The sequence below is a fragment of the Carassius carassius genome, chromosome 12 (genome assembly GCF_963082965.1).
Source record: "Carassius carassius chromosome 12, fCarCar2.1, whole genome shotgun sequence".
Classification (NCBI taxonomy): Eukaryota; Metazoa; Chordata; class Actinopteri; order Cypriniformes; family Cyprinidae; genus Carassius; species Carassius carassius.
In genome coordinates this window covers 4,566,143-4,579,581 of record NC_081766.1, presented here as the reverse complement: position 1 = coordinate 4,579,581, position 13,439 = coordinate 4,566,143, and the positions used below count along the sequence as shown (strand labels likewise).

The 13,439-nt window shown below is 40.5% G+C and overlaps 1 protein-coding gene across 4 annotated transcripts in view; it reads right to left on the bottom strand.

The window, feature by feature from the left end:
* Window positions 1–13,439, bottom strand: part of LOC132154526 (NACHT, LRR and PYD domains-containing protein 1 homolog) — a 59,158-nt gene that overhangs the window by 8,527 nt on the left and 37,192 nt on the right. For 3 of the 4 annotated variants that reach the window (XR_009437167.1, XM_059563110.1, XM_059563112.1), the window contains exons 3-8: window positions 3,841–3,984; window positions 3,679–3,699; window positions 1,604–3,296; window positions 1,289–1,372; window positions 847–1,014; window positions 85–168 (exon numbers count right to left, since the gene is read on the bottom strand). Coding sequence is in view for 3 of the 4 variants with exons in the window: in XM_059563110.1 (XP_059419093.1) it covers window positions 85–168; window positions 847–1,014; window positions 1,289–1,372; window positions 1,604–3,296; window positions 3,679–3,699; window positions 3,841–3,984 (2,194 nt within the window). In the remaining variant the exon portion in view is untranslated. Of the gene's footprint in view, window positions 1–84; window positions 169–846; window positions 1,015–1,288; window positions 1,373–1,603; window positions 3,297–3,678; window positions 3,700–3,840; window positions 3,985–4,325; window positions 4,409–13,439 lie in introns of those variants that run through there. The other variant, XM_059563111.1, reaches the window with a different exon arrangement.

The following is a 13,439-nucleotide window of genomic DNA, read 5'->3' as shown; positions in this document are numbered from 1 at the left end:
ATGTTGCATTTTTTTGTGAATAAATTCAAGAAGTATTAACTGAGAATGAACTCATGAATGAATATGAAATAAGAGTTCACTTACTTGAAGGAATCGTTTTTTCTTGCAATAGTGAACTCTGAGCAAAGACTCTTGTCCATGTTTTCTGCTTGACTGGCAATACATACACTGAGAAATCAAACGAAACCAAGTTTAATCTAAAAAACCTACATACAGAAAAAGATTGTATGTATGTATGTATGTATGCATGCCTGTCCATCTAAGACTGTTAAAGCATTAATATACACTTTAATAATTACAACGCATGTAGTTTAATCACCTCACATTAATTGAGAGGCTATATGGAATATTTATACAAAAACATGCCAAAGGTTGTTTAATGTGATCAATTACAGCATTTAAAATACATTTTCAAAGTGAGATAAAGGTATTTGTCATCAGTAATGACACCCAGAGAACATCTATTGCTCCAGATCTCGACTCTCTATCACTAAAAACCAGTGATCAGTTCAAGAACTTCGAATCATGTTTAATAGCATAGCATGTGCGTGACATTCTCCCCCCTTCTGACAATGATTTACGTTGTTGGATTTTGTTTTATCTCTTTAATATAATGTGTATGTTTTTTTTTCTGTGAATGCAACATTCATATCTCTTCTGTAAAGCACTCTGTAAACTCTTTTTTAAAAGGTGCTACATAAATAAAGCTTTCCTTTATGTAAACATACGCATACAGTATGTTCCCAATATTCATGTACAAATTTGCCTATATTAACATGCATTTAAATGTTGAATGTTCATGTGTTGTCAGGTGCCTGTTTGTGTTTGTCATTGTGTCTGGTTTACCTGAACTTTCTTTCCGTCATCTCTTTTACAAGAAAGTCCATGGTTAAATCGACACTGGTGTTGCTGATGTTCCTCATCACCAGCTGAATGTTACCCACTGATGTTTGTCCACTGAGGGTTTTCAGGATCTTCTGCACACTTTCATCTGACAGGGCTCCATCCTCCATACTGCAATGCATTCACAACACTGCTTCACTAATCATGATGTAGCACAAGAACATAGGTCGATTCACCATATTGTCAAAACATGGATTTATGGTGGATGCATAAATATAAAGAACATAATATCTATAACAACACTGCAGCAGTTAAATTAGTTACCAGATTATGGTTTGATAAGGTCATTTAGTGTCTAAACTAATTTTTAGAGAACTTTGGCATTGTTGCATTTACATACTGTATATAAAGCATAGAAAATGCATAGAAATCAAGAGAACATTACGTCAAATAGCCCACGTTCTTTCTTCTCCCCAGGGCTGATGTCAGGAGGTTAACATCAGCGTCAGATATTGAATCAAAATCCAACCTACAAATAAATAAATGACAAAATCAGTTTTCATGTTGCAAACAAAACCTCTTATACTATAATAAAGAGAACAATAATGAGTATACATGGCATATAAGATGATATAATGGTAACAACATTTTTTTGACACTACTGTGATAGCGCTCTTTGAAACACTAAATAAATCCCATTGGATTTGAATGGTATCACCAGAGCCCTGCTTGTAAGAGCATGTAATTGAAGCACACTTACCATAAATTTGTACACCTACAAAGCACAGGGTGAAGCATCTTTAGATCTTTCGCATTGCTTTTGACTTCCATAGTTATAATGCGTGAAGAATACTGGAGACAGTACATCACGACATGAGAGTCGACCCCCTTCAAAGACCAGTGGATGTTAATGCCTGAGCGTTCCCACAGCTTCATGACGTTCTTCAGTATGTTCCTATCATGCAGCTCATACAGACAATGAAGAATGAAATCACTCATGTAATATGTATCCATGATGTTCTTCTCTATAACTTTGCTGATCCATATCTCCAGCTCTGTGCGAATAACGGTAGATGTCGACTTTGTATGTTCTCCTGGGATTAAACGGCTCACTTTCTTGTTCGAGAGACCAAAAAGGAACCGGATTACAGGTAAGAGTTGCTTATTGTGCCTCCCATTGCCTGCTAATTCCAGTAGCTCCCTGACTTTTATTTTCACCTCTGCCTTGTCTGTTAACATGTAGAAGAGAGCGGTGAAGAACTCCTGAAAGCTGAGGTGCAAGAACCCAAACATCTCCTTTATATAAATTCTCTCTTGCTGGTGAAATTTGCACAGGAAGGGAATGTTTGGTAAATCTGAGATTGCCTTTGGAAGATTGTTTCTGGAAAAAAGGACTTGGCGTTTTGGCGTTCCACTCTCTGCAAGCTGACCCAGGTTCTTGAGGAGGTTGAGCTCGTCATGCGGATTCAAACTGCTGTGATGTTTCAAGAGTGTAAGCACAAAATCAACAAATATGGACGTGGTTGTCGTCAACTCGCTAGTTGCAACACCATCCTTCCCTTTTCTCTTGAATATTGTGCAGACGATCCAGCAGATGACAGGGACGAAGCAAGCGGTGTAGAGCATCTCGTGTATCTTCACCTGCTCATACACTTGACTTGAAAACTCTTCATCCTCAAAGAACTTTCGGAAGTATTCACTCACTCCTTTTTCTGAAAATCCCATGATTTCCACAAAGCACTGTGGCTTTTTCAGAACAATCTCCAGTTTGTCTACAGAGGTGGATCTCGTAGTAACCAACAGGAAGGACTCTCTCATCATACGTCCTTTCAGAAGAGAGCAAACAATGGCCTGTGAATGGGATTTGATATCTGGTTTTGGAGGCAGTAACTCTTTGTTTCCTGAAAGCATGAGTTCATCAAAACCATCAATGATGAACAAGATCCTCTGTGGTATGTCTTTTAAGATTTGAGCAATCTCTTTTGGAGCTAAACTACAGTCCAGAAGATCCAGCAGGCTCACCTCACCAGAGAGCCCGTTGAGCTCTTTGCATCTCAGATGAAACACTACATCAAAGAGTCCAGCGTAGAGCTCTCCAGAGGCCCAATCCAGAATGATCTTTTGTGCAGTGATTGATTTCCCACTTCCAGAATCACCTTGGAGAATTACAGCTTTTCTAGTCACTATTTTGGAGCCATTCACTGGGCTGAAAAGCTGATCAAGTCTGATGTTTTGGTTTCTTTGGTTTGTTTCTCTGGTGCTGAAGAATCTTTCCCCTCTGGAGCACATCTCATTCTCTCGCTCTTTCTTTCCTCTGTGTTTCTGAATAATCAGCGGGTCAGTGTAGCGGTCATTAAGCAGCACATGTTCACTGGCATGGGAGGTGTATTCTGTAATGTAGACATAGTCGGACAGCACAGACTTCTTGTATTCTGTAATCAATGTGCTTGTATCTGTTAAAAAAATTTTACACAGCTGTCTTATTACAAATTTTAGATCACAGTTATTTCACCCAGCAGTATAAACAAATATATATACACATTTATGATTTGATTTCCAGGCCCTACAGTATGAAAAACAACACTTGAGTTCTAAAATAATCTAAATCACAAAAAGTGTAACGTTCCATTTCTTTTCATGTTTATTTCTAGTAACATTTTGTACTTTCTTTTTATTGCAAATTCAATGTTTCTGTTTCAGATTTATGTGGAATTAACAACGATGGGAGTAACATTGCAAAACCATTATCAGATGTACTAATGTGAATTTTATCTACTTCACATAATCTCAAATAATTTCATATGCTAGTGTAAATTCAAGTAGATTTTTACAAACCTGTGACTTCAGATTCAGGTCCTAAAACAGAAACAATAAACTTTAAGTTAAAACTAAATATTTTAAAAAGTATAAAAATATATGAGTTGTATTAGAGTTGTGTTTTGCTGTGCTACGTCCCCCAACAGAGAGAGATGCTTACACACACACACACACACACACCTGTGAAGTAATTATGAGCAATGTTAATATTTCCAGTGACTGTTGAGTTCTGTATCACAGGTGCCGAAATAATGCTTCCATTCTGGGCAGTGATACTGATTTTAGAAACAGCATCATGAGGCTCCACAGTTCCTCTTTTGTCTTCTGTGGAAAAGGAAAGAAAAGACAGATGGCTAAGGTAATTTTTAGCCATATTTTACCTGCAAATCAGCCCTTATCTTCTTAAAAAAATAATAATAATAATGCACTATTAACAGAATAATTATGTTTTAGCTTAAGATGTTTAAGTTAAGTTAAGCTCTCATGTGAAGTCTTCTTTTAAGTTCTTTAAGACTACCACTAGGTGGAGCCCTAAGCACATGTTTTTGTATTCTGGTTCTTTTACTAAAGGGCTCGCAGTAACGCACTTTTTTGTTCACTGCTCAAGAGTCTTTATTAAAACCAACACATCTGACTGGCCTGTTTCATGTGTTACTGTAAGTTACCATTATTAGAGACATCCATCTGCGGTCTTCAGTATCTGTGCACTCCTGCAATCTGAAATGACCAGCTCAACCTGAAGAAAATTGGCAAGATGTCATGTAAGTGTCAATTATGGGAAAGGCAAGAATTATTTTATGTTTTGCGTTCTATAATTTAGCAGTATTTATCGGTAGCATCAGGGGCGTAGCCATCTTTTATGGGAATTAATACTTTTATTTACCAAGGATTCTTTAAATCGATCAAAAGACGTCATTTTACAAAAGATTTATATTTCATATAAATGCTGTTCTTCTGAACTTTCTATTCATCAAAGAAACCTGAAAAAAATCTACTCCACCTTTTTCAACAATATCATAATTTTTTTTTTTTGAAATCTCAATAAATTACATTTTGAAATATAATCAAATAGAAATCAGTTATTTTAAATAGGCTAGTAAAAATATTTCAAAATTGTATTGTTTTGCTGTACTTTGGATCAAATAAATGCAGTCTTGGTGAACAGAAGAGACTTCTTTAAAAAACATTAACAAGCTTACTGTTCAAAGACTTCTGACTGGTGGCCTAGTGTATAGGCAATTTATAATTTATTAATTAATATTTTTATAATTTCAAGCTTTGAATTGGCTTAGAAATCTATAACTGCTGGACAATGAAAAATATTAATGATTTGTTTATATACTACAAACACTTTTTTAATCACATAATAAGGCAGAATAGTTTCTATACTGTAATAGCACTTCATTGTTCATATACTTTATTTATCACCTGCTGGAGATGACTTGAAAAAACATATTGTCGCAATCGTATGTTTAATGTTTCCAAAAGTGTCTGTTTTTCTGTGAAAACAACTGTTTTCATAAAGTGAAGTGATAGCTGGACGCTTTTGTCCATAGGAGTTTCCTGGTATGAATTTCTGCGCGAGATAGCGCCCTCCGGCTTCGAGTATGAATGAAACACACGCGCGCGCGCACACACACACACACACACACTGCAGGAGAGTTTAGCGCTCCATGATGTTCATTTCGCCTTCTGGGTTCGAATAAAATATCATGTCATGCGCAGACTATCCTGTCTCTTTGAGTTTGCATCTATATTTATTCACACCAGCTCTTGAAAACCTCTTTGCGAACACACTTGACCGAAAAGGTGCGGGGGACGAATTTCCGTGATATTAAAAGTGGGAGGGGGACACGTCCCCCGCGTAATCTACGCCCCTGGGTAGCATAAATTAGCTTGGAAATGCCATTTACTACCAAATGAGTTCTTTTTATAGCAATGAGTTCGGAAACAATCACAATCATTTGTTCATACTTACCTCCTTGACAAAAAAAATAGAATGGTAACCATAGTTACCAGAGCTGTCACGTAAAAGCGTACTAAATATAGCAGCAGCTAGCATTGTTATACAGTAAACAATGGCACATAGAGTCTGAAAGACTGACTGCGATCCTGTTATGATTTTACAATAGTAGGTTATATTTACGAGTGAAGAACTAGTCAAATCAAGGAATACATACAGTACAAGAACGCTGGATTATGTAAAATGATTTTATAGTTATGTTGACAACAAACGTTACTTGAAACATGAATTGAAAATACGAGCTGGTTGAATGTTTTTTTTTTTTTTTTATCTTGGTGCTTTTTAGTTTAGTTTCGCTTTTTATCTGTGTTGAGCAAATTGTAAAATAAAGGCTAAATGTTATAATTCGTTTTTTGTGCACTGTTAAACGTTATGAAGAACTTTTTCGCGTCTCTTTGTCGATGGACATGTTTAATAAAATATATATTAGGCTACTGGGAAATTATTTGTATTATTAATAGTTGTAAAGTCAAGAAAGTCTTACCTTAACAGATGTAGCTTCGCTGTGTAGTCCCTGAGCATTTGTCCTTAAATGATGATGCCCAGGAGGAAAATACTTTTACTTTTCATTTAAAGTGTGACCCGCCTTGACATCATCATTCTGGGCTTCTGTCACGAACTGTAGTCTATACCGAAACTGAAAGCGTTCACTCAGACACACAAACAAACAAACAGCATTTTTCACAAACAGCAAAGTGGTCTTTAAGACGGTCTTCTCAAAATTCATAGTAAACTCGCAATCCTGCATAAAAACCTAACTTATGCCTGCTCTGACCCAGCTCAGACCCTAGTATCAAAGTATACTAGTAATTGGTGTGTAAATGCATTTCTATCACCTCTGAACCAAGTTAAACAGTCTGTGTAAAGACACCAGGAGCCAGCTGAAGACATAATGCAAGAAATACAAAATAGCTACTGTGTATGATTAAATAGAATATATATTTTTGTCTCTCAATCAGTTTGAAACAATCATATGCTCTCAATTCTTTCTTAATAGAATATATTTCTAATTTCCAGTATAATGAATATCTGACATGACAGTATTGTTTTAAATATCTTTGTTGACCAATATATTTTCAGTTTCTGCAGCTTCTTTTGTCCCAAGAATCAGTAAAAAGTTAAACATAAAATTAGACAAAAAAAGATAGACTTTTAATATGCTTTCTTTATTCACTATTTTGTTTATCACAAAGAAAGTCTCTGAAATGCAGACCAGTGTGTTTGGTATAGAAACTGTACACAAAACCAAGGCACTATACTGTACATTTAAATTAATATATTTTCTTTCTCTCGCCCACTATTCCATGCTGTTCGAAATACAAACAAACGCCTCAAGGTTACGTATGTAACCCTAGTTCCTTGAAGGAACGAGACGTTGCGTCGAAGCGCTTTGGGGAATGTCCCTGACGAGACCGACTCTGAATATCGTGTGCAATCTGTCCATCGGAAAGGCGCAGTGTTGGGGAGTAACTAGTTACATGTAACGGCGTTACGTAATCTAATTACAAAATTAATGTAACTGTAATTAGTTACAGTTACTAAGAAAAAATTAGTAATTAAATTACAGTTACTTATGAAATTTTTAACGATTACAAAGGGGATTACATTTGAATATTTACACACATCCACATACAGATTTAACTGATTTATTTCCCAAATTGCACTGACTATTCTGAGACATACCGCCCTAATAATTTCCGGGATGCGGAAACACAGTCATAAACCCAGTCATAAAAACGGAATGCCTAACGCGGACGGAATATACCACATTTTGGATGACTAAATTAAAAGTAGGTCAGTACACTTTAATCAAAACATGACATGGACTAGTGTCTGTGAATATTAAGCCCCAAAAATGCAACATATGACTCCTGCACGTTCTGTGTGTCTGTGGAAATCAGGCGCGGACTGGACACCGGGAGAACCGGGACGATTCCCAGTGGCCTGGCAGCCGATTTGGCCCGCTATTTTAATATCATTATTGTATAATTGCCTGCCGAATGTAATAAAGCGATCATTTGCGAATCCGCCATTTGATAATTAAATCTCGTGACTCGCGCGCTCTCCGCGCTTCCGCCAAACGGTTTGGATCAGACTCAGAGTAATCAATGCGAGAGAGAGAAAAGAGTGCACTGTGGAAGCGTACAGCTGGAGCCGAGAAGCTGAACTACTGTTCACGGTTTCAGGTCAGTTTCATCTGTAAAGATGCTTTTTTTGTCTTTGTTTTTTATTTATTCATTTAATCAAGCAGCAGCACGTTGCTCATCAGTCATCACTCAAAATACTATATAAAAGACATCATTATTATCTGTTGTAATTGTAGCAGGGTGGTTGAATCCACTGTAGGGAATGTCATCCACCTGTGCTTAGTTTAGTAACCCCTCCTCCTTATTTGGTTTGAGATATATAAAGGACATGTTATGGCCACTTGGCATGCGTCCTTGTATTTCCCTCGTGACGTCATCCATGGTCGCCACAGGTATGTGAGTTGTTTGGGGTGAACTCGTGCGTCTCGTTCTGTGCAGGTGGTTGATGAGAATTTTTCTTGTTGTCAGGCTTGGATTGTAAGCTGCTCTTTTTTTTTCCTTCCCGCTGCTTTGTGCTGGCTGCCCACTCTTCACCGGTATGTATAGTTTTGTTTATAACAAGTAATTGACTGCGACTCGGCTATTTATGATTGGTTTTGTCCTCAGTGGCATTGATAGCACGTCACTCATATGGTCTGACTGAGCCGTTATATTGAATATGGTGTGCAACTACGAAGCGGTTTGCGTGCAGGATCATCCCGTGGTATGTAGGATTATAGTTTGCGTATTTGTAATGTTTTCTTTTCCTGTTCTAATATAGTTTCCTTATGCTCTGCAGGGCTCTCCTGCATAACTGAGTCTTTTTGGGCTAATTAGTGGGAAGTGAGCATCAACACTGAACCGTGATCGCGACTGCGTCGCTGTTTTGCCTCGACCTTTATCACGATAGCAACCCAGCGGTTGATTCACGTTGCTATCGGGGTGTAGTGCATGGTTTCGAGGGCAGGCTGAACGTCTCCCCGGGCCGCCGCATATGGAATTCCCTTGGTCTAACTTGGAATCAGCATCTCGTGTCTACCGTGTGGTTGTTTGATTATTTGGTTTTCCTTGGTTTACGTTCAGTCCGTGCCTCATCTCTGAGCACTGTAAACCGGAGTGAACTTGGTTTATTTCAAACTGTTAACCTGTTTTTGTTACATTGTGCTATTTTGTTTGTGCTAAGTGGTTTAATTTCTTGAATTATTTGATTTATTTTGTGACATTGTTTTTTTTGTTTTACTTATTTGGGGGTATTGTACTTTATAAACGTTTGTTATTTTAGTTTTATTTATTTCTTTGAGTTTCTGTCAGATTGTAGTTATCAGTTTGTGTTTTCTTCTTTTTTTTTTTCTGTTATAGGAGCTGGGTCTCTGGGGGGTGAAGGCGAGGCTGCCATTTGTGTGGTGTGTTCACGTTATAGTGCTGTGTGCCTGCTGCCATCTAACTTTCACGTGTGCATTTGGGTATTTGTAGTGGACTATTGTGGGGGGGGGGTTCGTTCTACAATTTGGCAGCCGACCCGGACCCCCAGCTACCGCTCCTGTTGGCCATTTGGTTTTCTTTAATGGGAATTGATTTATTGTGTGTGTGTGTGTAGATGCAGATTGATGGTGTGCCTTCCTGTTTATTATATGGCCAATGTAGAGTTTTCACTTGGAAGTTTTTAGCTATTTATTGGTCAATATTGACAAACATAATAAACTTTTCTATATTATTCATGTCTCCTCACCCACTCATTCAAGACGAACCTGTGTGCCCTTAGGGCTGTTATTTCCCCAGTGGTCTGGGGTGGCGTAGTCGACCATACATTGTCATACATATGCATATTTTGTGTTAAGAGTGTGGGAAAACACCCTTACGACCTCCTTTGCTTTTGTACCGCCACGTTACAAATTGGCGTAGTCGGCAGGGTTACTTTTTTTTTTTGGGTGTGTTGGGTGAGGACGTGACTATGTATATTTAAAAAAAAAAAAAAAGAAATATATATACTTTTGCATACTTGTGTGTTTGTATCTTGTGTTTTTTTTTTTTTTGTTTGTTTGTTTTTGAGGCAAAACAGCGGCGTAGTTGGTGTGAACTGGACCTCCCCTGTCAGTTGGCTTCCCTCTACGATTGGTGAGTGCATTATTATGGAGGAAGAGTTGCAACAGTTAAGAGAGTTGGTGGCGCAGCTAAAAACTGATAATGAAAAGCTCCATCAAGAACGTACTGTTGAATTTCCGGGTCCCAGTGCAGCATTTAGTGCTCCAGTAATGCCTGTGGGGGCACCCGTACCCTTGGGTACGGGTGCCACCCAGCCGGAAAGATTTGTTTTTGTGCCTCGAGATCGAAGGTGCCCAAAGTTTAATGGCCATACGGGCATCAGCATTGAGGAGTGGATTGAGGAAGTACAAGCGTGCATGCAGTTGCGTCACCTCTCTGTGACTGATAGGGCATTTTTTTTGTTTGACCATTTGGAGGGGGAGGCACGGGAGGAGATCCGGCACCGTTCCGCGGTTGAAAAAGGGGACCCAGACAAAATTCTCTCCGCATTGCGAGAGGTATTTGGTTGCTCTCAATCATATGTGGCATTACAGGAGGCCTTTTTCTCACGAAAGCAGCGGGAAGGGGAGACTTTGTTGGAGTTTTCCCTCGCTCTAATGAGCCTCCTTGAGGGCGTTAAGCAACAGTCCCCATACGTAATGTCAAATTCTGAGAATCTGTTACGCGACCAATTTGTGGAACATGTAGTGGATAGTTCTCTGCGTCGTGAACTTAAACAGCTAGTACGCCGCCAACCTACTTCTAGTTTGCTGGAGGTTCGTAGAGAAGCAATAAGATGGGAGCGGGAGGGGATGCCGGGTGGTGCACGTGGGCGAAGTCAGTCCGTTCCACTAGTCCCTTTGATTCAATATGGGGTACAAGGGGGATCATCGTCGACTACTACCAGTTTGATGCCAAACTCTGAATTAAGTGAGTTGAGGGAAATGTTAAAATCCCAACAGGTACAGCTGGATCAGCTCACTAAGGGTTTGGCATTATTACAGGGCCCTGCCCCTGCTGCTCGGAGTCAATCTCCTCACCCGGTGGGTTATTCCTCGTATCCACGGAATAAATTTTCTAATACTAATCCGGTAATCTGTAGAAGATGTCAGCAGCCGGGTCATTTTGCTAGGGAGTGTGATGGGGAACGTATCCCTTCTCGTTCTAAGTCTCCCTTTACGGCTCCTCGTGCAGGGGGGAGTGGGCAGCCTCATCTTCAGCGGCCGTCGGAAAACTAATTCCCACCGGGCTGCAGAGCCTCAGCTCGGTTGGGGAAAAGAATGGCTTAGACGTTTGTCAGAATAACAGTCCGGTGCCTCATTTGATGTCGTCATGCCCGCATTTGGTTGTTCTTATTGGGGGGGTTCAGGTGCCTTGTCTGTTAGACACTGGCTCTATGGTGTCCACCATTACTGAGAGTTGCTTCGTACAACATTTCGAGCCATGGGGTCAAGATCGCCTTCGTTCGTGCCAATGGTTGCAGTTGCGGGCGGCCAACGGTTTGGACATCCCTTATATTGGGTACGTAGAATTGGATGTAGAACTCTGTGGCAGGTTAGTGTCAAATTGTGGGGTGCTTGTGGTCAGGGATCCCCCTGGCGGCTTGTGTTCTAAAGTACCAGGTATTGTGGGAATGAATATTCTCAGTCGTTGTTACCAGGAGCTTTTTGGGCAACATGGTCCTGCTCTATTTGAATTACCATCCTTACTGCAGGCCCCCAATTTTGTAACACAGGCATTTCAACACTGTCATGAGGTGGGTGCCCGTTTGGATGTCGATCGGGTAGGTCAGGTCAGAATGCAAGGCCGTCGAGCATGGCGTATTCCAGGTGGTACGTTAAAACTAGTACTGGCAACTTGTTCTGAGAAATTCACGAAGGAGACTGTGTTATTTGAGCCTGCAGAGTCGGGCCTACCAGCTGGATTGTTAGCATCAACATCGTTGGTGCGGGTGAGTCGCGGAACTGTCTCCGTACCAGTTGTAAATGTGGGGACTACGGACGTAGTGTTATATCCTCGAACCCTCTTGGGCTCTCTCACAAGGGTTTATGTGGTGAGTTTGCCCAAGGGGGTTACTGAGGTTAGCTCTGTCATTGCTGCTGTTGGCTCCCATAGTGCTCAGGTTGCTTCCACTATGGAGGAACAGATTAGGTCTATTGACCTATCTGTTTTGTCATTGCAAGATCAGGACCAGGTTAGGGCCTTATTACTGGAGTATCAGGGTGTGTTCTCTGCTCATGAGGGAGATTTGGGGTGTACCAGTTTACTGTCACACGACATCCCTTTGCTGGATGACATCCCTGTTCGGCAGCGTTATCGCCGGATACCACCCTCAGAGTATGAGGTAGTGAAGGCCCACATTGATACACTGTTGGAGTCACGGGTTATAAGGGAAAGTTGCAGTCCGTATGCTTCCCCGATAGTCTTGGTTAAAAAGGACGGTAGTCTGCGCATGTGTGTGGACTACCGCCAACTGAACTCCAAGACTAGGAAGGATGCTTTCCCCCTTCCGAGAATCGAGGAGTCCTTGGATGCTCTAACAGGTGCCCGCTGGTTTTCCACTATGGATTTAGCCAGCGGGTACAATCAGGTTCCTGTTAGTGAAAGGGATAAATCTAAGACTGCGTTTTGTACACCATTCGGGCTGTTTGAGTGGAACCGGATGCCGTTTGGGCTGTGCAATGCCCCCGGTACATTCCAACGCCTCATGCAACGGTTGTTCGGTGACCAACAGTGCCAGTCACTATTATTGTACCTAGATGACATCGTAATATTTTCATCTTCTGTGGCACAGCACCTGGAGCGCCTGGAGGTCGTCCTGAGTAGGCTGAAGCGTGAGGGCCTTAAAGCAAGGTTAGAGAAGTGTTCATTCTTTCGTCCAGAGGTAGTCTATCTTGGTCACGTAATATCAGCGGACGGCGTTTCAACTGACCCAAGAAAGGTTGAGGCGGTGGCTCGGTGGCCGAGGCCAAACAGTGTTTCCGAGCTCCGCTCCTTCTTGGGATTCGCTAGTTATTACCGTCGCTTTGTGGAGGGGTTTGCCAAGTTGGCGGCCCCTCTGCATAGGGTGGTGGCGGAGTGTGGAAGTGCTAGGCCCAAGAAGCGAGCAGAGCAGAGTTTTGCTGACGCTTGGACAGCTCAGTGTCAAAATAGCTTTGAGCTCAAGGCAATGTTTGTTAAGGCCCCGGTGCTTGCCTACGCAGATTTCTCCCGACCGTTTATTTTAGACGTAGACGCCAGTCTGAGCAGTGTTGGGGAGTAACTAGTTACATGTAACGGCGTTACGTAATTTAATTACAAAATTATTGTAACTGTAATTAGTTACAGTTACTAAGAAAAAATGAGTAATTAAATTACAGTTACTTATGAAATTTTTAACGATTACAAAGGGGATTACATTTGAATATTTACACACATCCACATACAGATTTAACTCATTTCTTTCCCAATTGCACTGACTATTCTGAGACATACCGCCCTAATCATTTCCGGGATGCGGAAATACGGTCTGGTTCGTAGAATCCAGTCATAAAAACGAAATGCCTAACGCGGACGAATATGCCACATTTTGGATGACTAAATCAAAAGTAGGTCAGTACACTTGAATCAAAACATGACATCGACTAGTGTCTGTGAATATTAAGCCCCAAAAATGCAATATATGACTT